A 27,634-nucleotide genomic window follows, 5' to 3' on the forward strand; every position below is an offset into this window, starting at 1 on the left:
CTGGGAAGGAAGAATTACTTTCTTTTCTGCCACCTACAGTCTTAACTTGTTTTGTTGATTGTCAGCAGTCCCTGGTAATTATTAGTCTGTTCTAATAAAACTTAGCCTGTCCTAAAGAAAAGCAGCCTTGTAAAAATCTTGGCTATTTCCAACCCCCTGCAGTTGCCGAAAGTTCCGTGTTTAGACTTAACAATGTACACCACAAATGCAGGCAGTACTTGAAAGGGGATAGTCTTTATTTATTTATTTATTTATTGAAACAACACAGAAGTAGCACAAAAGTAGCATAGCAGTTAAACAAAGCACAAGAGATTTGTCTTGTATAATTGTTATTTCTGATTTTTTCAAGTGTTTTCTAAACTGAGTGAAGAAAGCATCTACTACCCTCCCCCTCTCTCCTCCCCCCACCCCCCCCCCCCCACACCAAAGGGATGAATTCAGCAGAACTAACTTTTCTTAGTCTACTTTTCAAAGTACAATCACTAGAAAAAAATATCACCACAGAAGACCACTTAAAACAACTAGTAATGCATATTCCTTTTCTACCATCAGGACATACTCAGCAAAATACTCCAACAATCTTCTACCTCTAATAATATAGTGAGGAAATGGTCTTTTCCCAGCTGTTATCAGTCCACATGGTTTAATCTCTTTCTTTTTCCCAACAAGCTCTGACTTGCCTCTGTAGGGTCTGCCAGTTTGCATGAAAGTATATTCACCTTCAGACCAGTTCTCCAGCTGGGTGACAAAGTGATCTGTAAAAATAATTAAAAACCTTTGTTGTTGTTTGTTTGTTTGTTTGTTTGTTTGTTTTGTTTTTTTCTGATGTATAGTATTTTGATATATATTATTTTCAAATATCATACAGCATCTTTAATTGACATATTTACTTATACACATTTTACATTATTTTAAACATGAATATACAGATTTTATGTTTTGTACTTCTTACTACTGAAGTAAAACACTTTCATTATTTCCTGGAAATAGAAGGAGACAGTGGAGGAGAAGGAAGAGTAAGAACAGTTTTGCTAAGAAGGATAACTTTATAAACAGGGAGTCAATTTAGAGTTGTCCTAAAACAGACAGTTCTATGAAAAAAAAGGAGTCCAGTCCAGTATAAAGCATGAAATAACTAATAATAATGAACATTTCTTCATGAAGAGACATCATCTGATGCTGAAATTATGACAAAAAAACACTTACTTTGAATATTCTATGTATAAAAACTAATGCTTATTTTGAAAAGTTCAGCACAACTGACATACACTACCTAATGGGAAACAGCCACTGTTTTAAATTAATATTAAATACCAACTTTAAAATAAATCTTGCTTCGCTCCAGAAGAAGTTGCCATTTCAAGGCAGTCTTCTTGTCTTCTGTTAGGGTGAGGAACTCATGAACCTGTTAATAACGTGACATCAATGAACACTACTTCAACACATAACTGTAACATCACAACAAAATGATGATTAATTTTAAGCTCTATTTTTTCTCTTTTAATATAGTATTTGCTGTGATACACATACCTAGACAGTCAGATTAATCACAATATATTACAGGGTGTTTGAGAATCAAAGTTAGGGAATTCCGATCGTGTTCTCAGAAAAGTGTAAATTAATTTATATGAAGTGGTATTCTGAATAGGGTATTCACTCTTAGATTTAACATATTTCTTCTTATTAGGAGTCAATGACTTCTAAGTTTTGACTTTAAAAAAAAACATATGTATGTATGTATGTATATAAAAAAATATATAAGTATATATACATATCCATATGTACACAGTTTAACCACTCTATGTATATACATATACACACATATATAAATGAAGAACGTATGTATATATGAAGAACAGTCAGATGAATTTGCGATTTTCATCAGGCTTCACAGCTCAGATCAAATAAGAACAACCTCATTTGTTTCTACTTACAGTGCAGCCTAATGTTTCCTCAGCTACGCAGTCAGACAGGTAACAAGAGTAAAGAGTGCCTGTATGGTCTGTCAGATTAACGAGGATGTCAAAGCTCGCAAAAGTTGACTCTGAATTTGAAGAGATGTCACCACAGAAAGTGCATGTGTTTGACATTTCATTCACCACAAAACGGCATATTGAACTGAAACACAAAGATAATTAAAGCATGTATGTAATTCCTCCCTGCTTGAGCCTATTTTCTTTAGACTGAGATTCCCCAAGAGACTCTTAAAAAAAAATTAATCTTCTGCACTCAGTCCATCCAAGAAGAAATGGCCTCTTTTCTCTAGGACCAGAAAGTTCTTCATAAAGCTAGCTCATCTTTCTTGCTAATGCTGGGAAGTCTACACAACAGAAATTCATGTCCTCCTCCAGAGCAGTTTTACTTCTTGTCCAGAATTAGACTAAATATTGTTCTAATTTGGGCCAGGGGTAGCAGGATAAACACTTTTTAATACAAACTTAAAAGAAACAGTTGCTTACCATCTGTTCCGAATAACTTTAGATACATTATCATCAATGTCCAATGTAGAAATGTAGCCATAAATAATGCCAAAGACTGGTTCAAGTTTCCCATCGCTCTGCAAAGCTTTTTCTTTCAGCTGCTTCACAGTATAAACGTTAACTATAGTCTCCACTAAAAATTTAAAAGACATGTTTTGTGTCTGAGAAACAAACACCACAGAAAAGCAACAACATAAAAAAGGACCTCAAGGTAGTAAAGAAGAGAGGATTTAATCTAAAGCATCAGAAAAGCCCTGGACACCTTCCTGTTGGAGCAAGCTTATGATTACAGGGGGAAAAAAATATCCAGGAAAATCTCATACTTAATCTTTGTATCAACCCAAAATGAGTTGATCGAAAGTTGATCAAAACTTTCCCTCTCCATCTTTCTTACTTATTAAAGCCAGAAAGAACATGTCAGGGCACAAGCTCACATAGTCACGTGAACATATGAACACACAAAGAACTTGAAATTTCAACTTCACTACAAAACTACACTATCTAGTTCAATAAAATCAAAGTGTTTTAACTTACAGTTAATGGATTCTTTTGATTGCTCCTCCATTTTATCATGCAAAGCTCCTGATTGTGCACTCTCTTTTATGAAGCTGAAGAGAACGTTTGCTTCTGCAGTTTCTTTAAAAAATATATATATATAAGTTGTGAATATATGTAATATGCAAAAACAACAAATATATTGTATAACTTTTTTAATTCTGGTAGCACTGTCATGTCTTGTAGATTTAGCCAAGGGATGCTTTTTTTTTTTTTTTCTTTTACCATTAGTCATACATGGAATATATGAAGGCTGCTTAGATTTTATCTATACATATATATTACTATTTTTATATATATGAAATGGAAGCAAAAAACTTGGTCAGTATATAACAGATGAGAAAGAGGGAGCTTTCTGAGGCAAGCTTGTAGAAGAAATTAGATCTCCAATGGATTCATTCATGCTTTCTAGTCTACAGTGATTACTAATATGTCAATTATGCAATTGTCAGAAGCAATATGTCAATAGCTCTTACCTGGATTAGTTGTAATAATGGTCTTTGATATCACAGTTGCAGTCATACAGTTCCTAAATTTGTCAAAATTTATTCTCACATCTGCTGCAAATATTACTGGGCACAAAATAAAAAATCTGTTACCTTAGAATATGCATCACATTAAGAACTACAATAAAAACATAAAGACAAAAACATTATACCTGTTTTTCGTGGGATCCAACTTTGTGCAAGCTGGATAGACTCATTATCCCAACTAAATCAAGAGAAAATAGTGGGTCAAAACATTTCTGAAAAATAACTAGAACTGTTAAGTACAAAACAAATAATACAGTTATAATTAAACTGATCAAATAGAACAATTCCCTTATTACATGCACATGCAAATGAAATACTGTGTATATCCATGTGCATCTAGTTCACAGCCAGTAGGATGATTTAAGTGTGGTCCAATACTGTCCCTATATTATCCCATGCCAAACAGGATAAAATAAAAGGGCTATTAGGCTGTTCAAAATGATTAAATGTCACACACACTTGGAAAAATGCTACATGCATTTCAAAGTTTTGACTGAAGTAATTTCTAATTAAAGCAAATCAGAAAGAAAGTAGCTGCTTATCATCCGAGCCTTTTCTGTGGGAACAAGCCAGTTATTCACATCACTAGGCCAGATGTTCAGCCAGCTTTCCAACACTGGAACCTTTGTAAACTGTGGATAAGCCTAGAGTGAGGTCAGTGCTATTCCTATATTCCTAAAAATAAAATAAAATAAAATAAAATAAAATAAAATAAAATAAAAAAGCTTGATAAAATCTCTCAAGTAGTTCCTCTAAAGTTTGGATGGCAAGAATACTGCCAAAGCACAGCTCTGTTCTGTTTTTCTCAATCCCCGCAAAAAGATTTCAGATATTTACTTTTCATCTACTATTCCTCAGCCACCTGTTCACTGATGGCCTCTGAAATATCTTCACTTTAGTGCTGTTGCTCAAGGATTTCCCCAGATCTTTGCCTCTACCTATAACTCCATGCAAGAGCAAAAAGCACTGTTTAAAGTAAGCACAGGAACTCCACCTAGTCTCTCCTTATGAGGACTCCTAAAGCACACAGCTCTGTATCACTACACACCAGCACTAGACCAACAGTAACAGAGCTGTTGCACTGCAACCAAACAAGCAAAAAACCACCACCTATCTCCACTCCACTTCTTAATTCTTCTTGGCTCTTCTTGGCTAGCAGTCAGCCATCATACAACTAGTCAATACATGTAAGGTTACTCTACTATCTCTGTTTAATATACATTGCTGCCTCATCACAGTTGCTACACAAATAATACATTTAAGAGTACTGTAAAGAGTATGCATTCTTTATCTACTCTTGTATGAATTTGTGTATTTTAGTAAATTAAAACATTTTACCATATAATTGGAAAAGACGTCTCTGTTTCATCATAGAGCTTCACTTCACACCTCTGACCTTTTCTTTTGTCTGAAGTCATAAAATACTTTGGCTCCCCAACCTTTAAAAAGAAAGAGAAGAAGACACTTTTATAAAAATCCATGTTTTACATATTTGCAAATTATCTACTGCTTGCATATATATGATTTCAAAAAGGCAACTTCTGTAGGACATTTCCATTCCCTTAAATTTCTCCCTCATGTTGTAGATGAACACTTTAAGTAGACTATATTTCAACTCACTTGAAATGACTGCCAACCTAAACAAACAACACTGATTCCTGGTCACCGAGTCCCAAAATCAATATTCACACTTAAGTCAATTAAGTTAGCCATGCTAAGTAGAGAAACACTGTGGCACCTTAACTTACTGACATTACAGCTGCAAGCACATTAAGGATTCTTCCATCAAGGCTTTGTCCATTTGCAATGATGTCACCCAGTGAATAATAATCCTGAGGGTCCTTGACAGGTAGATGCGACAGAGAAAGCAGTTTGGTGTCCATTTCATAACATGAAAAAGTTTTCACCACTGAATGATTTTCACTGAGCAGTAATTTGTAGCAACTAGGTAGTAGGCACAGAAAAAAAAAAAAAAAAACAAGTCACATTTCACTTAACCAACACTAACAGTCTAAAATGTTAATTCAATTCATATGTGAAAAAATTGCTGATTTTCTCCTTTGTTTTCCCAAATGATATATATAAATTCCGACTTTTCAATAATTTTTAAATATAATTTTCTAGCTTTCCTCTTACAGAAGATTTATTACTGTGTACTTAATATTTACTTAGAATTCAAAAGCCAGCTAGCAACATAGAATACATATTTCTAAGCCTTTCAGCTCTTAACAATGACTATAAATAAAATCTGAAATGTCTGTAATCCAGGTAATTGAGAGGTTTTGGCATTGTGACATACTAAGACTACTATGGTCTGACTGGATTTGGTAGGAAGTTTTCCAAAGAAAGAGCCCAAGGAGTTTAGGAATGTTTAAAATGCACTGTTAGCCAACTGAAATAAGGTATAATCAATATATTCTGGATAAATGTATTTTACAGAAATGCAGTCTACAGTTCTTTTCCCAGTGAAGATTCTACCTGACATTTGTTGTACTACTTCTTTCTTTTTAGCCAGAAAGTAAGTAGTGAGTGTAACTACTATGGATATACACTTGCTACAAAGCTTAAGAGATGAAGAATAAGCAAGAACATAAAACTTCTACCAATCGTATGCTGCTGCAATCAGCTGGCAATTAAAGGAATTATTAACTGTGATCTTACTGGAAAGATCTACCAGTCTACACTTTAAATTTACCTAGGAGTTACAGGGTTGAATTTTTCTTCCCTTTCTCCTTCCTTTGACTGGACTAAAGGATTTTCAATTGTAACTGAAATAAAACATTGACAAGTTATGTTTAAAAACTGCAAACAGATACATATAAAGAAAAGTAGCTTTAAAAATGGTTGCTTCCCAGGTCGGATATAGAAAATAACAGATATGTGGTACAACTACTGTTAACTGCTTTCATACTGAAAACAGTGTCTGTCCAGACAGCTCACATTATAGCCAAAGTCCCAAAGGAGTCCTCAAGACATTTAATGGAAATAAAATGACTAAGCGTTCTTGTGTGCATACTTTTCATAGGCACGAGTTTCATCCGAACATTCTGATACAGCAATCGTGGGCAGCAGAGGATTTTAATAACTTAATATACAAGCACAGACTGTAAATAAATACATTGCTGTTGTGTTTTAATGGACAATCATAGTAATACCTAAAAGTAATGAAGACAAAAATAAAAAACTGAACTACTTTACAGAGTTTATTTTTCATAATTTGTAAGAACTAAATGTAATGTAAGAGTTTAGATCCATTCAACTATAGGTAAGTTCTGGGTGGCTGCATTCAGTGGATTTCTATCTGGCCTTTTTGTTTACATATTTATTGGTTTTTGAATTTAAATTCTAGAGATTTTATTCCCTTCCTCTATATACTTAACTGAACAATTTGTTTCCAATTAGACTGTTTTCCAAGCCCTCAGAGAAAAATATAGTAAAACCACAAACACATAACACTGAATTACTGGGGAAAAAAATATACATTCAAACAGAGACATTAAGAAAAAAATTCCAACTTACCACAGTCACCAACTCTAAAGCTTTCTGAAAGCGATCTAATGTACTCTTCTCTGCCCCAAGAACTAACATTTATAAAATAAGTTGGTGAATCACGAATAGTGAAACCGAAGGTGTATCTTTCAGACCCAATGTCTGCAAAACCAAACAGCACTATTAGCATTCAGTAGCACACCTTAGATTCAATCAAGAACATGTGTATAAAATCTGTGTTGGGAGGTTTGGCTGGATTTTGTCATTAAGAACTGCCATCCGCAATCTGGTGAGTACCACTAGAGGTCAGCAGACTTTTTGGTAAACACATCGGTGTTCATGGATGGGGACAGCTACAATTCCTAAATCGGCTGTACCCCTAACATACCATCCACCCACACGTATCACTTAAACACGGGCAGCACCATATAAGCTTACAAATTAAAGAACTGTACAGTACAGCATTCAAAGCAGTCATCCAACACATTAACAAAGGTAACTCATAAATAAGCTATGTACTAGCAAAAATAGTCTAGGTAGGCAGTTTTTAGAGGGCTGTGCCCATGTATGAGAAGACCGAGATGACATACACAGCTGCAGATTACAGGCAGTATTACACTTCAGATAGTACTAAGGGGTCTAACTGATTAAAACAAAGGGTTTCCAGCCCTATAGAAGTTCATGATTAAGTGGGAGTAAGAAACGCTGCACTCCCTTTTCCCTCACAGCTAATTAACAAGCTTTCCATGGATCATACAGCAGCCTGCAACATGTTATTTTCAAATTATCAGTAACAACTCTGGAGCCATCTGCATACAGTAAGCGCAACCTGGCTGTAGTTCCATGGAGGCATCCACGTGAACCACCCCATTTCCCAGCTATGTAGAATTGCTTCTCATGAGGATGACTTCCCTCCAAAAATTCACCAGGAGCAGGCTCAGTGATGCCAATACCAACAGCATAACTGAGCCCTTCACACAGAGCTGGAACGACTGTGGCTGGAGGTGCTTCCTAGCACTGTGTTGTCTCTAATCTGTAGGTACATGATCTCAGTTTCCAATTAACAGTGTATTAACAATGTGTCATTCCCATTTTTTCTTGAGAAATACTAATTTGGTGCTACCCAGACCAGAAATTACTCATTTCGCTCAAGACATCTCCTTAACATTTCTAAGACAGAATGAATATGAAGAATTGACTCCAGCAGTATTTATAGTACTAGCGTGTTCAAATTGGTACCATCTTCTTCAGACGCTAAAACACTTCCATGATGGAATTTTTTAAAGTGAATTTTAACTGATAAGGTTTACCCAAACTAATGCTGCTCTCTCCTCTTGTTTCCCATCCCCCACAGTTGTTTTTTTTCATTTCTATTCCATACACTTTACACTAAGAGGTCTGTTTACCATTTACATATCGATTTCAGTCATACATGCCAAATTATACCACATAAGAAAATGAAGTAAAAACAGTTAAAAAAAGACTCTACTTTTTCTGTCTGGAAAGCCTCTGACATCTGTTTTCCCAATAACCACACCGATTACATTCTAAAAAATAAAAAGATTATAGAATACAAGTATTAAACACAGATGTATACGATGAATTAGATTTCATGGACTTGTACTCTACTGATGATAATAAACATATTTCTGACTGGTAATCATTTTAATCTATTTATTCCACATTACCATATGAACTAAGGACTACAACATAAACATACAATTTTACTTTAAAAAATGTGACTGAAAATATTAAAAGAAATACATCTGTTTCTGTTTGTAAAGACAATGAGAGGACAAAAGTTCAACCCAAAACATTTATAATTTTGTCTGTTTACAGCATCCTCTCCTCAGGTAGGTAGTGATGTTGTTGTTGATGTAGAATAATATATAATATGCATTATAATATATATCTATGTGGTATTAAAAAAAAAATATCTCCTCAGCATGAGAGAAGAGCACAGCAGTACTAGTTCGGGAATTTAAGAGGTAAGTAATGCAAGCAGTATGGTAACAAAGACTGGAAGGGTGACTGTCACTGCAACACGGCAGAAAGACAGAGGTCGGTAAGGGACAGTTTAGCAATTTAATAATCAACACATGCTGAATTTTCTATCTGTTCACAAAGCAGCACAACCTGACCGACTCCACTACAACTGTACAGTATCTGTACGTGCTCAAAAATTAGGTCTCACGTTCCCAGTTTACTCTGAATCACTAGATGGAGCAAGGTAGCTGTGTTATCCTACACTGATGGACATAAACTCGTTAGAAGGATGGATGTGGAAATAGTGTAACATCTTCCAAAGTTCTTCCAGTCTTTTTATCATAGAGTATTTTCTATCTATCCACAATATGTAATGAATTAGTATTTTTTCTATTTTTACTTTTGCTTCTTTAAAAAAAAAAATAAATGAAATCAAACTACAACATACCCTGTATCTCACCACTGGTGTGAAGAACTGACATTTAGGATGACTTTTTACATAAACTATGCTGATGTAGAACTACAGTTTACAAAAGAGATCTCCACTATCCCTGCTGCAAATTTATTCATTATTCTTATATTAGCAGTAGGGCTGCACAGCAAGCTGGCAGAAGGAAGTGATCTGGCTGAAAACTATGGGGGGAGAAAGGGGTTTAAGAACTTTCAGAGATCATTTCCTTGATCGACTTTATTGTGCAACTACACAAGCATTAGTTTCACCCGAAGAGGAGGAGTGAAACATGCCAGCCACAAGGGAATGGGCTGCACTGCCTTTTTTGGCAGAGCATTGCTTAAGACTGCTCAACCAAATCATGAGACTACAGCATTACAACACTGCAAGCTTCATAGACTTTTAAAAAAAGTCTTTTTCACTTTTAAAAAATAAACTCCAAAGTAAAAAACTATGACATTTCGGTACTTTGAATGCAAAGAGGTCAGCTGTTTTAGACTGGTCAGTATGTGTTTAGGAGGTTATCACCAGATACTGGTGAGTTATTGTAAAGAAGGTTGTTGTGGTTTTTTATTATTATTAACATCTGCTAATTGCAATGCTCAAAATTAGTTTTATTTGTAAAATAAAATCTTTTAACAATCTAAGTGAACCAGTTTATTGTGAGTAACTGTGAGTGACGGATCACCTTTGCTGGAGACCAGGAGTTCATAAAAAGTTAGAAAAAAACATGTGATTTCTCCTTCATATGTTTAACATAAATGAGAAAAAAAAAATGGTAAACTGTGCCCCTCTAAACAAAAAGCTGTGACAACAGGAAAACTTGTTTTCAGCTCCTCACAATGCATCAGGTTTTCCGTGGGGGATACAGCTCTGCAAACGTGCATCTACTTTTTCCTACGTGGAGAGATGCAGCTGTAGCAGGGCACTGCAGCTCAGCTGGTAGTGCATCCATGTGGAAATGCAGCTTCTCTGTTCTGTTCTCCAGGCACCAACTTCCAGCAGCACCAAACATTTAAAGACACGTTATCACTGGTAGGCTACAGAGAGTGATGGGTAGGAAATAATGAAGAGAGAGCTAAGTAGCCTTCTCCCTCTTGTATTAAAACAATCTTGGATACCAAAGAATGAAAAACTGGGTCCTCAGACTTTCTATTTTTAATTCAATCATCTAAAACCCAAAGGAGAAAAACATTGAGTTACACTGCACACCTTTTTGTTCAACGCTGACTAGTGAATACAAAACTCTGCTGTTTGCTAAGTTCACTTTTCGGTTCATCCTACTCTCTCGTACTCCCCCAAGCAAAGATCTTAGCTCCTTAATAGCCTGACAAGCACAAAACCTGCTTTTTGTTCTAAAGAAACAGAAACAAACCCATTTCATGTGTAATTGTGAGATTTTTTATCTAGTTAAAGGACCATACCATTCAACAAGACTTTTGTTTGAATAATTAAGGACTACATTATTTAGTGGGATTGAGCACACAAGTAAAAATTGCAGGACCAGGCCTTATGTTCATAGCTTGTTGTAAAAGACTATTGTAGGTTACAGATGTATTGTGACTACATAATGCTGACTCTGAACATGCCTTTACTAATTCAGCATCCATTTAAAACATTACAAAGAAACCTCTGATACTTTCAGACATTGAATTGTCCAGTCAATATCTGTAGTTGTAGTATCCACATATTATGGACAACAACAGCATCAATTTTCATTTTCCTGGTTTATGCACAAAGAAAGTAGGGTACTTTATATCTAACAATTATACTAATGCTATTAGTATCTAAATACATGTCAATTACATAATTTTGCAGAAATGTAATACAGCCATATACAATTTCACTTGAGAACAAAAGTACTATGTCACTGAGACTTACAGGACGAGCAAGATTTGGATGCAGATCTGAAAGTGCAACAAAGTCCCGTGTTGAACTGTAATAAGCCATTTATCTGTAATTTGAGAAAATTAATTTAGATTTTAAAAAGATCTAAACAAATCACTTAAAACTATTCATAAGGAGAACAACAAGCAATTTTTAACAAAAATGTTTTGACCCAAATAGCATGTCTTCAATAAAAGCATTTCAAGCCATCTAAATTAGAAAATTCTTTATTATTTGTATTCGGTTATGTAATAGTCATGAGCTTTACTATGTTATCTGTGCTTCTCAAACAAGTGCTTGGTTGGTTGGTAGTTGTTGTTTCTGTAAAGCATTCAATATCTCCATTAGCACAGGCCTTGAAGAAATATTTACTCTCCTTCTCCAGTCTGGGAAAAAGATACTCCAAATTTGCTATATAAAAACTACTTAAGTGTGGCTCTCAAACCTGCTCCCATCTCATTACCTGGAAGAACGTATGTACACTTACTAGGAAAGTCAACTATCCCTCCAAGGCACGTCAATATCCTTGTCTCAGTTAAATATTGTTAAATGATGTACCTCACACCACAACTGAATCAGGTGAGAGACAACAACACATGGATCAAAGCACTAGCAGAGAGGCTATTAAAGATTTAAAGTGCTCCAGGCCCCGAACAGGGAAGAGCAGTATCCAGTTGTACCAGTCGTTTATCCTCTCCGTTTATCCTCTCCTCGGAGGCACGAGCTCAGCTCCTGTTGTCAGCGGAGGGAACCTGCTCTTCGCGCCTGCTCAGCACCACCCAGGATCAGACCCTCTTCTGAGGAAAAGGAGAAGACAGAAGACAATATTTAAAACCACTGAAACCTTAAGCACTGTCATGCCATCCCAAACTGGTGTCTGGCAGCAGGCACCCTCAAAGCCTGACACCACAGAGATTTTTCTCACCGCCGTCCCTCCAGCTGCCGAGAGGGAAATGGGACCAGGAGGGGACTGAGACACAAAATGGCGGCGGGCGCCATGGGCGGGAAAAGGCCTTTGCGCCCCTCCATGTGTGACCGAGCCTAACCAGCCCCGGGCCTCAGGGAACAGCTGCCAAAAACAAACAAACAAAACAAAACTGAGAAATTTGAAGTCTCTGGGTGAATGGTTTAACCTGCCGGAGCAGTGGTGAGCAGCCTAGAGCCACCAGCCTGGAGGACAGCACCATCACATTCAATTTCAGTCAGAGAGCTTGGCTGAGGGTGCAGAACTTGCATTTCACTTCACAGAATTATTTATAAATGTTCTTATTTGCAGGACTGGACCTGGTCCACCTCCAGTCCATAGCTGCAGTTCTAGCCGTAGCAAAGGGTGCTCTTACCAAGCTCCTGGAGTTCATGAAGCTGATGAGGCCCAGGAGTCAAAAGTCAGCCTCATTCTGCCACAGTTATAAACGCAAAAGATACCAGCAAACCCCAGTAAATTTCAGAAAGCTTTGGAGAAATGATTCCCTGTCGCTTTTTTTTATCTTTTTTTTTTTTCCTTTTTTTGTGGTAGCTCCAGGAGAAAAAAAATGTAGCCTGCATTTCATAAATGAATTGAAATTTATGTTTTAAGACATTATTTGTATTGATTTGCACACAGCATTCTTGGGTTTTCAGGCCATGCAGAGGACTGAAGTGGGCCATTTTGTCCATTTATATTGCATTATAAATTTTTTTAATCGATGCTCTTCACTTCTGTGTCATAAAAAATTCTACTCCTGATCAGTAATTTTATGACCTCAAGGTCATAGCTATTGAAGTTTTTAGTGTAGCCTGACAAATTCTCTGTGTTGGTTCTGTATTACAGGATCTTTCATTTCTTCAATTAAACAGCTGAAAAAGGATACCACCTGTGCTCTCATATTTATTGTGTCACTAAAGTCCATGATAATTACACCATGTTGATGACAAATGGCATGACAGAGAACTGACAGCCTGGGTGCTCAGGTTTTTTAGGGCGCATTTTATACAGTATGATCTATAGATCTAACTTTGTTCCATAGGTTTGAAGTCTCCAGAAAAGAGAAAGAACATGTGACCAAAGGCCATTTTTCTGTTAATTCCATTGTTTTCACTACCTCAAGCTAATGAACTAACAGCAGATAACAAATATGGTGATGGGACCCTAATCAAGTGGGAAGGAGAACTTGTACGCTAGCTGGAAAATGCTGCTGGAGGTATATGCCTCATTCTTACCACCATTACTGCAAGGCAAACCACAACACAAAAAATCTGAAATGAGATCTGCAGGGTCTGCACTGCTGCTGAGGGTGATCAAGGCAGAATCATGCCCTGCAGACTTATGGGCATTGGATTTGTCCAGCATACCAGCAAGGTTTGGGTGGGACATGAGCACCCACTTTGCTAAACCGAGCAGGGATTCTGCACCACTGCCCTGGCATGGGCACCACTTTCCTTAGGTTTTGTCCTCTTGAGCTGCTTTTCTCCCAAAGGCACAAAGGGCAGGTGAAATCTGAGGCGGCTGGTGCTCCCAGCCCAGGGCTGAGGCTTTGTTTGGTCTCAAAGCTGCCAGAACAAGGATGCTGTTGTGCACCGCTCCTCTGCACCCCTACAGCCTCCGGAGATGGTTAATGAACATGTGCTTTTGCCTTGTGGTCTAGTCCCATTCCCTGCTCTCATTTTCAGCACACCTACATTTTGAAAAAAGGCTGCAATTTACTTTCCCATGGTAGCTCCTGCTAAGAAGACATTCTCAGGTGTATCTAGATGCAAGAAGCATCACAAAGGGGTGCACCCATCCAGCCACAGTCACAAAGCTGCCGGGGGAGTGGATGTGAGAACAGAATGTTTCCCTGGAAGACATGATTTGGTGCTGAATTTCTAACTTGCAACTACGGAGACAAGAATACATTTAATTGATGTACCTATCTCACAGTGATTCTGACTTCTGCCATTTGTCTGGCACATGTCACAATAGGGGACAGTCAGCAATTCGGACTCCTGTAGGTTACTGTAAACAACTAACATCTTTCTGGTACTAATAATAAACAAATATCTTCTAACCTGAACATATCTCACCAATATGCAATATTAGCAGCTTCTCCAAGTTAGGAATTTTTTAACAGAAACACTGAAGAGCACTTACAAAAACAAAAGTTACTCAGCTTTACTCAAGCTTTCCTCCTCAATTGACCTCAAAGTGGTCTTATAAAAGATATTCAGCATCATTATGTCCATTTGACAGCTGGAGAAACAGAGGCCAGGAGCAGTTTCCTGAGGGCCAGGTATCACACGAGGACCCCTAGGCACATCCAGCCCAGTACAAGCACCAGCCCCTGCAGGAGGGTGCCAATACAAAATTAGTATTTTTCTGATGTAGGGCTTGATCCCTGAGTGATTTCAGCTCTCCAGCACTTCAGCAGCACTCAGCACTCTGATGGATTCAATCTGTGATTAGCAAAGACTTCCCATGCACAGCTGCAAATTGAATGGTCCCTGCTAATTAGGCCTTCATGAATGGATTTATTTAAGTTACGCTCATTGGCATGGTCAAGGAGAGCAAATGCCATTTTGTAATTCACTTAGCGATTTGTTATTTGATGATCAGTACTGTTTGCATGTAGAAGTCTCTGAGAATTGCTGTCTCTGTCCAGCAATATGAGAGACATCTCTGAAATTATCTTCAAAACGATTTTCAAAGCTTGAACATATCAAAATATTTGCTCTGCAAGTTTTATACTGCCCACAGTTTTTACAGAGTGGGCTCATTTAACGTTTATACATTCTAAGGACAAATAGAATCTGTAAGATGAAAAGGGCAGACCCGTAATTTTATGTAATTGGCCTGACTGAATGCATTAAAAGCATCAAATTATTAAAGGTATTCTCTCTTCAGGCTTTAGCTGATACCTGAACTGGATGAGAACAGAGATGCTGATGAAGTAATGATGGACATCTTTAGCAGAAGTAGTGCAGGTGCTGATGCAGCCAACAGGTGCTCAGTGTGCTGAGGGTTATTTAATCTAAATTTCTCTCCATCACTGCAGTGAGTCTTTGTTCATCTCTTGCTTTGCCTTGCATTCCCCCTATCCTGGTCTTAAGCACTGGACTAATCCCAGCAGTGATCCAGTGAGATTTCCTCACTCTGAGGAGAGCTGAAACCTCATACAGCCCAGGAAAATGCAGCAACCTGGCACTTTTTTTTAATAAATATATAAATGTGAATCATGGCTGGTTTCAGTGTAATCTGTGCTGCTTTTAGCTGCTTTGGTCGAGAGAAGACACCAAGACCTGAGGTTGGTGCATCTGTGCAGCAACAGAGTTTGAGCGCAGCTTGTGTGCATGTGTGAGCAATGGAGCCCTACATCTCAAAGGCTTGGAGTGGGGTGCTGATGGCTCTCTTCTGCCCTACTGCTGACAAAGAAGGAAAAAAGCCATCTTGAAGGTGTGAAGCTATTTGGGACATGTAAGTGTTACCCTTTCCAGCTGTCTGGGAAGGACAGTTTTGAAACAACAGATGCTAGCAAGACATCTCCTTGTTCTCTCTGGTGAATTCACACGAAACTCCTTGAAACAAGATCCAGCTTTCCGCTTGGGCAGGGAGTGAACAGCATTTGGAGGGCCTGAGAGCAGCGAGGTCCGTGCTGGGGGATGGCAGCAGGGCTCACCCTGCAAAGTCAGCCCCAGATGCCTGCTCACCAGCAACCTCAGCTCATAACCAAAACACGCAGTGAAACCTACTCACATCAAGTGACCATTGCAGAATTTTAGAGAAAAAAAAATAGAATCTAAGACCTTCTGGATAATCACTGTGTAGCTGGTATATTCTCAGCAGTTTGCAAATAAACATATCTCAGAACTAATCCTTCTGTGCCTTTGCTATTCCAAAAAGCCCAAAGAAGGTGTCCGTATAGGAATTCACTGTTTGAAAACACTGGCATGTAGTTTTCTTTACTTCTGTCTTTGTCCACAAAATATTCTACCTTGCTTTTCTGCAGATCAGGCTTTAACTGCTGAGAACTTTAGAGTAATCACTCTGCTCTTTAGCTTACCTAGAAGTGCTTCTTTTTGGAGCCTCCGAGCAGTGTGAGAGCACCCAGGCTACAGAGGCTAACTTCCCCCTTGCGTAATTCCAAATAAATAAGTGAGGTCAGTGAAATTACTTGGGTTTTCATCACTTTCCTCAAGACCAGAACTTCCTCCTCCCTCTATGAGCAAACAAGCAATGCATATTTTCCAACAAAATGCTATGAATTCAAAAATACAACAATTAAAAATAGTTTTAGTGACAGCTCCCTGACATTGGGGAAGAATGCTTTGGGAGGAAAAAAAGAAGATATTTAGCATTGGTTGGCTGCCATTCAAACATTTTCAGCTATTGAAATCAATGAACCAAACCCAAATAAATTATATCTGGATTTCAGTTTGAGACACATGATACTCAACAATACCAATTAGACCATACGGGATGGGAGTCTTCCAGCAACAAATGGGGGGGAAAACCCTTCCAAACTTCAGCTGCTTCAGTTTCCAACCAAGTGTAAAACTCAATCCTTTTCACAATGCATGAGCAGTTCATAAGGAAGAAAATTTAGGATGTAAATCTCAGAGACAGATGGGGATGGCTGTAAGAGAAAACTGGAATCATAGAGTAAATAACATTTTTTCCCCCCACCACAGAATTCAGTGAACAGAACATCAGTGAAATGCAAACGATCTGTCCAAGCTAAACTTTCCAGCAAAAATATACCTTTGATCTCCTGGCTGAGTGCTTGGCCCCGGCACCAGTGGCATGGCTCCCACTGCCTCTGAGGGCCAGGACTGCATCCAGCCCGTTCCTATAGGTAATGGTGTGTCAACATTTCCACGGTACGCCTGGCTGCCTGTCAGCCAGCTAGTTAGAAAATTCCTGCATCCCGACGCTGACATTTTCAGTTTTCATTTGCTAGAAAAACAAAAACTCCCCCAAAGCCTTTCCAGAATGCAGAGATACAAGACCTGATCAAAACAGGACTTTATCAAGAAATTTTCCATAAAGAAAACGAACACTAGAGGTCAACCTAACAACTTGTCCCGGAAATATATATCCCTGGAATAAAATATTACAGACTTCTTCTGTATACTGTACACCTCTCTAACTACATCCAGATTCACTGGCTTGGCAAGGCACTTCATATCTAACAAGAGTTTATTCTATTCTTTTGAATTTGTTCTCGTCTTGCTGTACATTAGTATTTCCTTTTCTGGAGCTTGCCTGTATGATCGCTGTCCCAATTCACATGGCTCACTAATGTACTTAACTACCCGTTTATGAAATGAAAGGGGAAATTGGCACTTGTGTGCGTAAATACTGGAGGCCAAATGTGTCCCTGCTGCAGCTCCACTGCAGAGGGTTGAGCTGGATTGGAGATGAGCGCAGAGACAAAGGGGCAGCCATCCCCACGTGGATGAAAACCCATCTCACTGGTCCTGGGGTCTGCTGGATAAAGCCACAGCCTCAGCAGCAGCAGGGACCTTGTGAAAAATTGGGTTGGAGGTGAGCAAGGAGTTCGTGGCTTTCAGCGTTCAGTTCTTTTTCAGTTCAGGCCAGGCATCTTCCTCCCTCTTCCCTGCTCCACGTAAGAGAAATAACATGTAGAAATAACATGTAGCCCTGCCAGCCTGCTCCAGCCTCCCACCGCAGCCTTCCATTGCAAATCCCCCGCTCCCCTCTTGTTGGGCTCCTTTCTCAGCCAAACTCAACGGGGACACCAACGTGGAGGCTACCTCCACCGAGGAAGCTAGGGGACATTTAAGACTTAAAAAAACAAGTCCAATGGAAGCGTGGATCCAGCAAGGAGTGTGCTAAAGCAAAAAATTTCTCCCAGGGAGTCACTGGGACCGCTGGTGTGCTTTGCACTACGCACATATGTGAGTGCTTTGCTGAACCGTGGCCAAGCGCAGTTCTTCTTTATGACTGCGGGCCAGATCCTGTAGCACTGAGTAACGCCGATGAGTAACATTCATTCACACAAGTGGTCTCTGTGGGGAAGGGCTGCCAAGTCCTGGCCCTGTATGATTTTCTCTTTAGCAAGCAGCCAGAGCAGAGCTCCATATGGCAACGCCAGTTCCTCACTCAGCAGCTTGCCTGCTGCCAGCTCCGTGGTGGAAACAGCCCAGTGAGGCAGAAATGTTCCAGCTCAACCTTCATGCTACAATTACCTTTAAAAAACTGCCAGATAAATTCCTTAAAATTCTTCCAGGGAGTTTCTTCCCGATGCGGCTCTGTGTACGACCATGGCTAGTGATGCTCTCATGGGCAGCACCCGAGCTCTTTTTGGGGGAAGGTATCTCCCAGGGCTTGTCCACAGGGTCTCAGCTCTCAGCACCCAGCTTCTTGGTGGCCCTGAGGCTGCTGCAGATGTGCTGGGTTAGCAGGACAGGACTTTTACACTCCTCTTCAGCATGACCCTAATGTGGAGCTCCAAGAGAGTCAAAACTGGGCAGAGCTGAATGGGAAACCTCCCCCCTGCAGCATGCTCCCAGAAGCTGCAGGGCTCTGACACCTTGCCTCTGGAGCTGTTCTGGTCAAATGCTGCCTTTCCCCAGCACCTCTGAGTGCCCATGGGAGAGATGCCCAACTTGGCCAGCCCTGGTGCAGCAAGGACAACGTCCAGCCAACCTCTGCTCCCTGCCTCTTGGGGGGGACACGTGAAAAACATCCACGTGGGAGCAGCTGCAGCCCCACATGGGGTGCACCCTGAGGCTCTTTCTGAGGGCTGACAGCAGCCACAGCAACCAGCTCCATCCCACTGCAGAGACACGTCCCTCACCAGCCCCAACACCTGCTGCACCAGCCACAGGGACCCTCCATGTGCTGTGGGAACCCTGCCTGAGCCCCCCAGCACCATGGGGACCCTGCAGTAGAAAGCAACAGCCACCCACCCAGGAACCCGCGCACATCCCAGGTTCTCCCCAGCCTTCACCAGCCCTCGTCCAAGAGCCATGCATGCGATCACTGGTGAAGGTCCTGAACAGGGACTGACATTATATGAAGGTCTCCAACGACACTGGGCAGAGTGCTGAGGAGATGGACCTGCCAGAAATGATCAGCAGCACTCAGAGGGGAGCAGGGCTCCAGTGTCCCTCATCATCACCAGCCGCTCCCAGTCACCTCCGGCACATCCCTCAGTGCCATCGTCCTTCTTGTGGGGTCTGGGCACACAGCAGGGCTGGGGTGAAAAGCACAGCAATACCCAAGCACAGTGGGATTCACCCAGGCAGGATCAGGCCCCACCAAGGCCAGCAGCAAAGCTGGGTAACACTTACAGAGCCTCTCTGCATCACTGCACCCTCAGCCTCTGTAGCGTGTGCTGTTACTGCCAAATCAATACGTGAGACTTCTTGGTAAATAATTGTGTCAGTGGGATGTTAATGGTGCACAGTGCTCGTGGTGTCAAGACTTTTTTTTTTTTTGTCAGCAAAGCAAAGTCATTCATTTTTCTCCCCCTTCCCCCTCCCCGAGCCTTCCGAAACGCACAAAATGGGCTCCAGACCCACCTCCTACAAGGAAATGAGAACCAGCCCCGGAGGATCACCCAGCAAGAAGCCTCTGTTCGGAGATCTGACGCCTCTTCAAAGCTGGGGGAGCAAATGTGCTCCTACCTCCGCTGATTTATGAAGAACGTCTGCGTCACCGATGCGGGGGAAACGCTTAAACGCTACCAGAGGGACGGGGAGCCGGGCGCTCGCAGCCTGTGCTTGGGGGCTGCCCATAGCCCAACTATTTATTATGCTTTGTTTCCATATAATTAGCTCTATATTACATTTGGGGAGGAAAACAAACAGCCTGGTGGCTGCGGCACATGCTGCTGGGTTCTGTGCCCTCTAACAAAACAAACACTGGTGTGCCACAGCCGGAGCAGCACGATGGCAGGCGGGACGTGCCAAAGGCACACAGCAGCAGCCAGCCCAGGTCCCAACATGTGAGGGGACGCAGGGAAAGCAGGTGGCTCTCCCCTGCTGGCAGGAGATGCCCGGTATTGCCTCTGCCAAGGGGAAGCCAGCACACAGCTCTGCAGCCTGCCCACAATCAGCTGGAAAGGTTTGGATAAACAGGGACAGAGCCCAGCGGTGCTGCGCAAAGCTGCTCCTCCTCCCTTCCCTGTGTTGGGGTGCAAATTGCATTGTTTGTTTTTAATTTCTGCTGATTCCCTGGCATTATTTATGCTCTTGAAATACAGCAGTATATAGTACATGCAGGCACAAGCATAGCACTTCATTCATGAAATACATCCCACTACCTATGCTAATTATCGATCGGAGCAGTAAATAACTCCAACAGGCGCAATTTTCCGAATGAGTAGAGGACGTGGCTGAAGGCTGCCCATATGCCAGGGCTGGCAGGATTGCACCAGCAGGGCTGGTGGAGTAGTTCCTGAAATGCTCTCTTTTCACACAAAACAAAGCCAAGAGGGCCAGTGCAGCCCCAGGTGGGTGGCAGTGACAGCTGTGCCCCGCGCTAGCACAGGGCTTCCAGCCAGCCCAGCTAGTGCTACATGGACATCCATGGGGAAACAGGATGCAGCCTGCCCTGGGATGCTCCCAATTAATGCCAGAAGGAAGGGGACAGCCAAAAGGTAACCGCTCTGTCCTGTCCAAGGGACACAGCCACACCAGGAGCTGGTTCCCACAGCACCTCACACTCCAGGAGAGCCCAGAGGCCACTGCAAGAAATAATTTATTTTATTTATTTGATTTGACCATGCTGGAGAAGAGGAAGGCAGTACATAACCCTGTGTAGAAGCAGTTGCTTGATTAGCATAGTTAATGCCTCTGGAATTTATTCAATGTCTGAATTCTTGCACTCTTTCCAGGGGAAAAGCAACAGGGAAATCTGCATAATGCTGTCCATGCAGAACTGTGCCTCAGCTGTCCCAAGGATTTCCCTGGAAGCCCTCTCTACCCTCCAGCAAGAAAAGGGACCCAGGAAAGCCAAGTGCTAGGCTGGATAGATTTAGGGTTGCTAGACTGAGCCTCATTTATCTTGGCTCAAAGGTGAAGCAGCACCACCCTCAAGGACAAAAGCTTACCAAGTGAAGTAGGAAGATCTGAAGCAGACACTGACCTGGTCTCAGTCACAGAGCTGCACCAAGCCAAGCGAGGTTGATTTATGGCAGCAAGAAGGCAGTTTCCTATGCTCAAATTCATGCCCAGCTCCTGGCACCACTGGAGCTGCCTGTGCTGGGTAGAGCCTGTCCTGCTAACACCACCTCTCCTGACAGCTCGGGGCTGCCAGCAGCCCAGCACAGAGCTGAGATGTGACGCCTGTGCTCTGCCTCCACAGGAGGCTCACACCAGCACTTTGTACTGCTGACTTCAGCATCCTGCCTCGTTGGCAGCCTCAAGAGTCCCAAGGTAAAAAATAAAGACCCTCGGGAGGGGTCGTGCTGCAGCAGACAGTCCCCAGCCCTTCACCAGGGGGCTGATCCCATCCCGATCACAGCTCCAACCAGCAACTGCAGCAGGATAGGGGCAGCCATGCAAACCTGTCCCCCCCTGCTCTCCCAGTCCCCCCAGTGTTGCTGTCAGCTTTGGCTGTGCTCATCTGGGTTCATTTCGGGGCAGTGTGTGTGAGCAGGGTGGTACAGAGCGTGAAACAACAGAGTGCTTTCAGCAGCTCTAACATTCACCCTGAGGCGAGAGTGATACCCAGGCAGCCTCTCACCAGGGCTGGGCTCCTTCCAGTTTAGCTGGTCCCTGTTGCAGAGGGCTGAGCATGGTCCGAGGCACTGAGGAGACCAAAGTGGGAGCCACAGGAAGCACAAACCCATGGCCTCAGGGGGTTAAAGCCCAGGAGTGTGGTGGCAGGATGCCCCGCAGCACCCAGAACTGCCAGATATCACCGCATCCAGACAAATCCCCAATCTGTGCTGCTGCCTGCGCACACCGAAGCTCTTTGCCTCCCCAGGGATCCCCCAAATATCCTCTCCTGCTCCGAGAGGGAGGCAGACAGCAGCAGACCCACCACCCCCGTTCCCAAGGGAATCTCAAACTCAACACCTGCCCATTTCCACCACTCAGAAACCTTTCCCATCCCCGAGGAGCTGCAACAACCCCAGCCTCCTGCAGAGCCCCTGCTGCCGGGGATGCTCCTGTGCGCCCGGGGCAGGCGGAGACCAGCACCCGCTGCTCTCCCAGCCCTGCAGATAGCCAGTGGAGCCGCTTCACCTTGGCTCCCTCCCCAGCCATGAGCTATTTGCCAAGCCCTGACTTGGATCTAGCGATAGACTTTTGTGCTCTGGCTCGTAGATCCTGAAAACAAGAGCTTTAATCATTGCTTGCTTTTATGTGCCGAGAGCCAAAATTGTCTTGTTAAATACAGTAAGCGATCAGTGCTCGCAGTAAAGAACATTTCAATGACGGCCTGTGTGGGTAATTATTTCAGGCTTGCCTTTCTTCCCCTCTTGAGAAAAATTACGGAATGTGGAAATTATTGCGAAGCCTCTCTGGACCTCGAGCCTGTTCTGCTGTCTGCAGGCGCTCGCTCCAGGCAGCTGCAGCGACGTCTGTGTGCCTGGCCGGGCACGCTCCTGCTCGCTGCTGGGCACAGGAATTGGTCCCTGGGCATCTGGCACCAGGATCGTGTCCCCTGCCAGCAGCTACAAGAGGGGCCTTGAGCTCAGATAAGTCTAAATGACCCCAATTGTCCTAGAGGCAACAGGAGGCTCTGCTGTACCAGCCTTGTCCTGCCTTGTGCCCAAGCTCAGCACATCAACACAGCCCAGAAAACATTGATTTATTGTTTTTTTCCTACTGCTGTATCCCTGAGCAGCCTTCAAGCCATGCTTGGGAACCCTTGTCTCACCCTTTCCTCCCAGCGCTTCTCTTTCAGCCCCATTTAACATTACGGTATCAAAGTTTCCTCTTAGCTTTTGCTGTGATTTTTTCCAAAGATTAAGCAGCACAGAGGAAGCTGGGGCAGCCCTGGCACAAACAATGTCACTGGAGCCGGCTTGGACCAGAAGTGCTGCAGTGAGGCCAGGGCATGCAGCAGCCACGGGGAAGAGGAGGAGGATGGTGCTCAGCTGTCCCCTTGCTCAGCCCCAGCTTTGATCAAGGGACTATTGTGGGGCTGGGAGAACAAACCACAGCAAAGGGGCTGTTTTGTGGAAAGTTCCTTTTTCCAGCATTCTGATCAAAATATCCCTGGCTGGGTGGTGCAGGGGGGCTGCATTGCTTCCCACTCTGCAACCCCAGCCCTGGGGAGTCGCAGCATGAACACCTCTGTGCAGGTTCAGGTGCGAAACAACCTCCCCCCAGCTGGCAGGTGGGCAAAAAACTCATTTCTTTGAGTTTACTGCAGATGGGAGAAATGGGGCAGAGCCATTAGCTCGAGCAGGGGCCCTGTCAACACCCTGCAGACAGGCAGGGCTGAATGGCACAGCTGCATCACCCCATGGAGGGAGCAGCGTGAAAACTGCAGCAGGAAGGGCCCCACAATACATTTTTCCCCTCTGCGACCAGACCACGATCAGAGCAGAAGCCTTCCAGGGAGGACTCTTAACACATGGCTGCATCTCCACGTGTAAAACCTGCTGTGCTGGCAGATCCGAAGGCAGCGCAGCACCAGGTGCAAGGAGCCTGTATAGGGGGGCTGAGCACCATCAGCAAAAGCAGATGTGCCCCATGGTGGGCACAGCTCCATGGCACCAAGCCCAGAGCAGCTGGGCACACGGAGGCACCCTGGCTCTGCACAATGTGAGCAGCTGCACCCCAGGGGAGGCTGCAGCTCCGCAGGGCAGGATGCTGCTGGGTTTGGGGTCTTTGAGGTGATACAAAATCATCCATGGGTACAGCAGACCAGCAGGGTGTGCCCGCTACCAGTGTTCACACACCCAAACTCACCTTGCTGGACAGGTGAGCTTCTGCTTTTCAGTTGTCAGCTGGCCCTGGTGCAGCTGGGACCTTTCTGCCTGTCCCCAAAGCATCCCTGCAGCTCCAGGGCTGGCTCCTGCACCCACCCCAGAGCCAGACCCAGCTCTCCCAGTCCCCCCCAGCACTGCAGGCTTTGCACCCCAGGTGCGAGACCACATCCTTCCCTCCCAGCACCCACGCTGTCCCCCTGGTGTTCTCCTCCGCACCAGAGCCCTGAGTCCCCTGGGACACCACAGAAGCTGCCTTAAAGATATTTGTGTGCTCCCCATCCCTCCACCCACACACGGCCCCGCTCCTCAGCCCCGCTTGCTGGGAAGGCGTGGGGGGGGACGCGGCACCCGAGCAGAGCCAACAGGAAGGGAGGCACTCCCGAGGAGCGCTGCTTCTAAACCACTCCAATATGGCAAGGCAATGGTAACCAGCTGGGAGAACACTTTAAAGACCCTTAATTAAAGGCTGGCTGTTGCACAAGCCCCTTTTTCCCATCCCCACAGGAGCGTTTCCCAGTTTCCCAGCCTCTCCCCCGCTGCCCTCCATCCCCTGCACTTCCCCACTGCTGCCTGCCCGCAGCGCGCTGGGGCGCTCAGCCCCTGCAGGCAAGGGAAGTTCGTACCCACAGCACAAGGGGGAAAAGTGAAATATTCTGTGATTTTTTCAGGTATGGATAGAGAGGCAGAAGCTGCAAAGCTTGGACATGCCAACCAGGTGCTGGGACCATCAGCTTCATCATCCTGCTGTGCTCTGCATCGCTCCTCACCCCCCAATGGTAAACCAAGGGAAAATGGGGCTGGATGAGAGCCTCCTGCTCATTGCTTGCCTCTGACACCAGAATCCAGCTGCAGCATTGCTTGATGCCATGGCACGAGGCAGCCCCCACGGCTGCAGCTTCCTCACTCCTTCCCCTGCCCTGCTCTGCACCCCCAGGCAGTGGCACTGCCCGGTCCCACGCGTCCCCCTGTGCCCACACCCGTGGGAAGCGATGGGGGGTACACGACAAAGGGCTGGGGCTCATCTCCCGTGGGACAGAGCTTGCTAGAAAGGTCCCAATTTATTCCCTCTATTGACATAGATTGATGGATTAAGCTAGGCACTGGAGGGCTGTTTCTAATCATCAGCCCCCAAAGCTGTTGTGCTGCCAAGGGAAAGCGCTCAGCCTGCGTGAGGGCGCAGAGCCCAGCGGGGCTGCACCGCCTCTGGCCAGGATCTGGCCCTTCACCCACCCTGACCACTGGGGGAAAAGGGATGCCACAAGCCAGGGAGCCCGTCCTCTCCCAGGGGGATGATCCCGAGCACCTAGGATGACCGGAGCATTTAAAGATGCCCCGAGATAGAGCTAAACCCATGCAGGAGGAGGCCAAGACTGGCACCGCTCCTGGTTGAACACACAGGCAAGATTTAAGATCTGAGCAGAGAAGCAGCTTGCACTTTTAAAATAGCTCAAAGACAACATGTTTTACCCCAAGAAAAGCAAATAAGCCTGGTCAAGCTGGTTTCCTCCCAGCAGTGCCACCATTTACACGCCTTCCATGCTCTCTGGAGCCGTGGGGGATGCAGGGTGGGGGCTCCAGCCCTCACTTGCAGCAGGACCCCCAGACACTTGCGGTGGGGACGTGCCAGCAGCGTGCCCTGTCCCAGTTTGAACAGGAACTGATCCCAGCAGGTTGCTCCCAGATAAGTCATTTGGTTAATTATTTCAGTAAGCAACAACTTTCCTAAAAGCACTTAGCTGCCTGCTCGCTCGCCTCCAGAGGGGCTGAACACAAAGGCCGCATTTGTCTCACCCTAATTCCAATTAACCCAGTGAATAACCTCACCCACGGTCGGGGCACAGGTTGAACCAAAGCAGCCCAGCTCCCTCGGGGCTGGAGGTGAGTGCCATGCTCTCCGTTTGCTTTTACACCCACGATGCTGGCTGCACCTGGCGGTGCCTGTGCCCACATGTGTGATGCAGGCTGCGCTTCACATGGCTTGGAAGCCACCGCAGGGCACGTGGTTGCAATTACAGCAGCCTCTGCCTCGGCGTGGGCATTCTCTTTTCTGTCGGGGAACATGGCATGAGTTTGTTCCATGTGTTGAGACTAAGTCAGGATGGAAAGCAGAACAGCAGGCAGGAAAGATGGTGCTCTGAGGTGAAGCATGGCCCTGTGGGGGCTCCCCTGTGTGCTGGGTGTGCAGCTTCAGCCCTCCCTGCTCCACCTTTACTTGTATTTGAGCTCTGGTGGCCCCCAAACCCCATCACTGCCCCCATCACACACTAACAGTGCACCAGCAGCCCCGGGGAGCAGCAGGACTGCCCCACGGGACAGGCACGGCTCCTCTCACAGACCTCAGGCACAAACACAAGAAATCTCACAGGTACCCAGGCACCCAGGGGTGCTCCCTGCCCATCACTGTGAGCAGCCACACCACCCATCCCCATACCAAGCACAGCCAGCCTCCTGCCCCCCTTACCAGGGGATCCTTCCCCAGTCCAGGACAGCTCCTCTGCCCCCTGCACAGCTGGAACAGATCCTGCAGCAAGGAGGGACCCCTCTGCCTCCCACATTTATAGCCCGCAGGTGCACAGGGCCCCAGCAGCACCAGTCCCACCTGGGAACCCGGCCCCATGTGCTGCAGCGGGCAGGGAGTGGGCGGATGGGGGTGTTTTCAGGGAAAAGCGTGGCTTTCCTTGTCAAAGGTTAAAAAGTGTGTTCCCAGAGCACACCGAGATGAGAAGTGTAATTGCAAATCAGCTCTTCTGGATCTCCAGACCTACACAAAGGCTGGAAAGTTTTAATTATTTCCTTGTGGAGCCTTTTTTTTTTTTTTTTTTTTTTTTCCCTCTTCTGTCCTCCTAAATTTGGAATAAAAGAAGAAGAAAAATGCGCAAATAAAAATTTTGGAAAGCTCTTGCAACCCTGCTCTTCCTGGCGCATGCAGCAGCCGGGACAGATGGGGAGGCCCAGGGCACAGGAACAGCAACGCTTTGGAGAGTTACTTTTAAAAACAAAAATTGGGTTAGAAATGGGAACTGCTTAACCGAGACTGGGAACAAAACTTCTTTTCACGCCTGGCAGCCACGGATTCTTGTGTGGATTTCCATCCCCCTCTTGCTCTGGCACTTCCCCCATTTAAGATCCACTGGGAGCTGGTACCCAAAAGGCATTTCTGCAGCTCTGGCAGTGCAAGAACTTTGCATCCTTCCTGGATTGAGCAGACACAGACCCATAGCTCAGAAATGCCTTGCCCAAGCAAGACCCAGCGGTGTGCTGGGGAGCGATAGCTGCCAGTGCGCTCCTGGGGACTCAAGCACAGACTTCCAGCACCTGCCATCCTGTGGGAAAAACATCATCTTCCAAACTTCTGGATTTTTAGCAATCTGAGATAGACACAAA

The 27,634-nt window shown here is 44.2% G+C and overlaps 1 protein-coding gene across 3 annotated transcripts; it reads right to left on the reverse strand.

Annotated features, from left to right (window-relative positions):
• Window positions 1–431: 431 nt before the first annotated feature.
• MEIOB (meiosis specific with OB-fold) lies at window positions 432–26,771 on the reverse strand. 3 transcript variants are annotated; one of them, XM_021275012.4, is made up of 16 exons: window positions 26,712–26,771; window positions 12,307–12,450; window positions 12,062–12,178; window positions 11,376–11,448; window positions 8,547–8,604; window positions 7,088–7,219; window positions 6,264–6,336; window positions 5,317–5,512; window positions 4,907–5,007; window positions 3,694–3,746; window positions 3,512–3,607; window positions 3,015–3,116; window positions 2,460–2,613; window positions 1,935–2,118; window positions 1,319–1,405; window positions 432–755 (listed from the first exon to the last, which is right to left on the reverse strand). In XM_021275012.4, exons 4-16 carry the CDS (start codon window positions 11,442–11,444, stop codon window positions 630–632), a joined length of 1,431 nt encoding a protein of 476 aa, XP_021130687.3. In that variant the 5' UTR covers window positions 11,445–11,448; window positions 12,062–12,178; window positions 12,307–12,450; window positions 26,712–26,771; the 3' UTR covers window positions 432–629. The 3 variants fall into 3 exon arrangements, with proteins under 3 accessions (XP_021130687.3, XP_071880006.1, XP_071880007.1); XM_072023905.1 differs by having other exon boundaries at window positions 11,869–12,178; XM_072023906.1 differs by lacking the exon at window positions 12,307–12,450.
• Between the last annotated feature and the right edge of the window lie 863 nt (window positions 26,772–27,634).

The sequence above is a fragment of the Anas platyrhynchos genome, chromosome 15, assembly GCF_047663525.1.
Source record: "Anas platyrhynchos isolate ZD024472 breed Pekin duck chromosome 15, IASCAAS_PekinDuck_T2T, whole genome shotgun sequence".
NCBI lineage: Eukaryota > Metazoa > Chordata > Aves > Anseriformes > Anatidae > Anas > Anas platyrhynchos.

Coding starts and splice junctions, on each gene's coding strand:
- MEIOB (XM_072023906.1), bottom strand. CDS start 11,444: ATGGCTTATTACAGTTCAACACGGGACTTTGTTGCACTTTCAGATCTG. Junction 2,119..2,459: donor AAAGTTATTCGGAACAGATG/GTAAGCAACTGT, acceptor TTTGTGTTTCAG/TTCAATATGCCGTTTTGTGG. Junction 1,406..1,934: donor AGGAAACATTAGGCTGCACT/GTAAGTAGAAAC, acceptor CGTTATTAACAG/GTTCATGAGTTCCTCACCCT.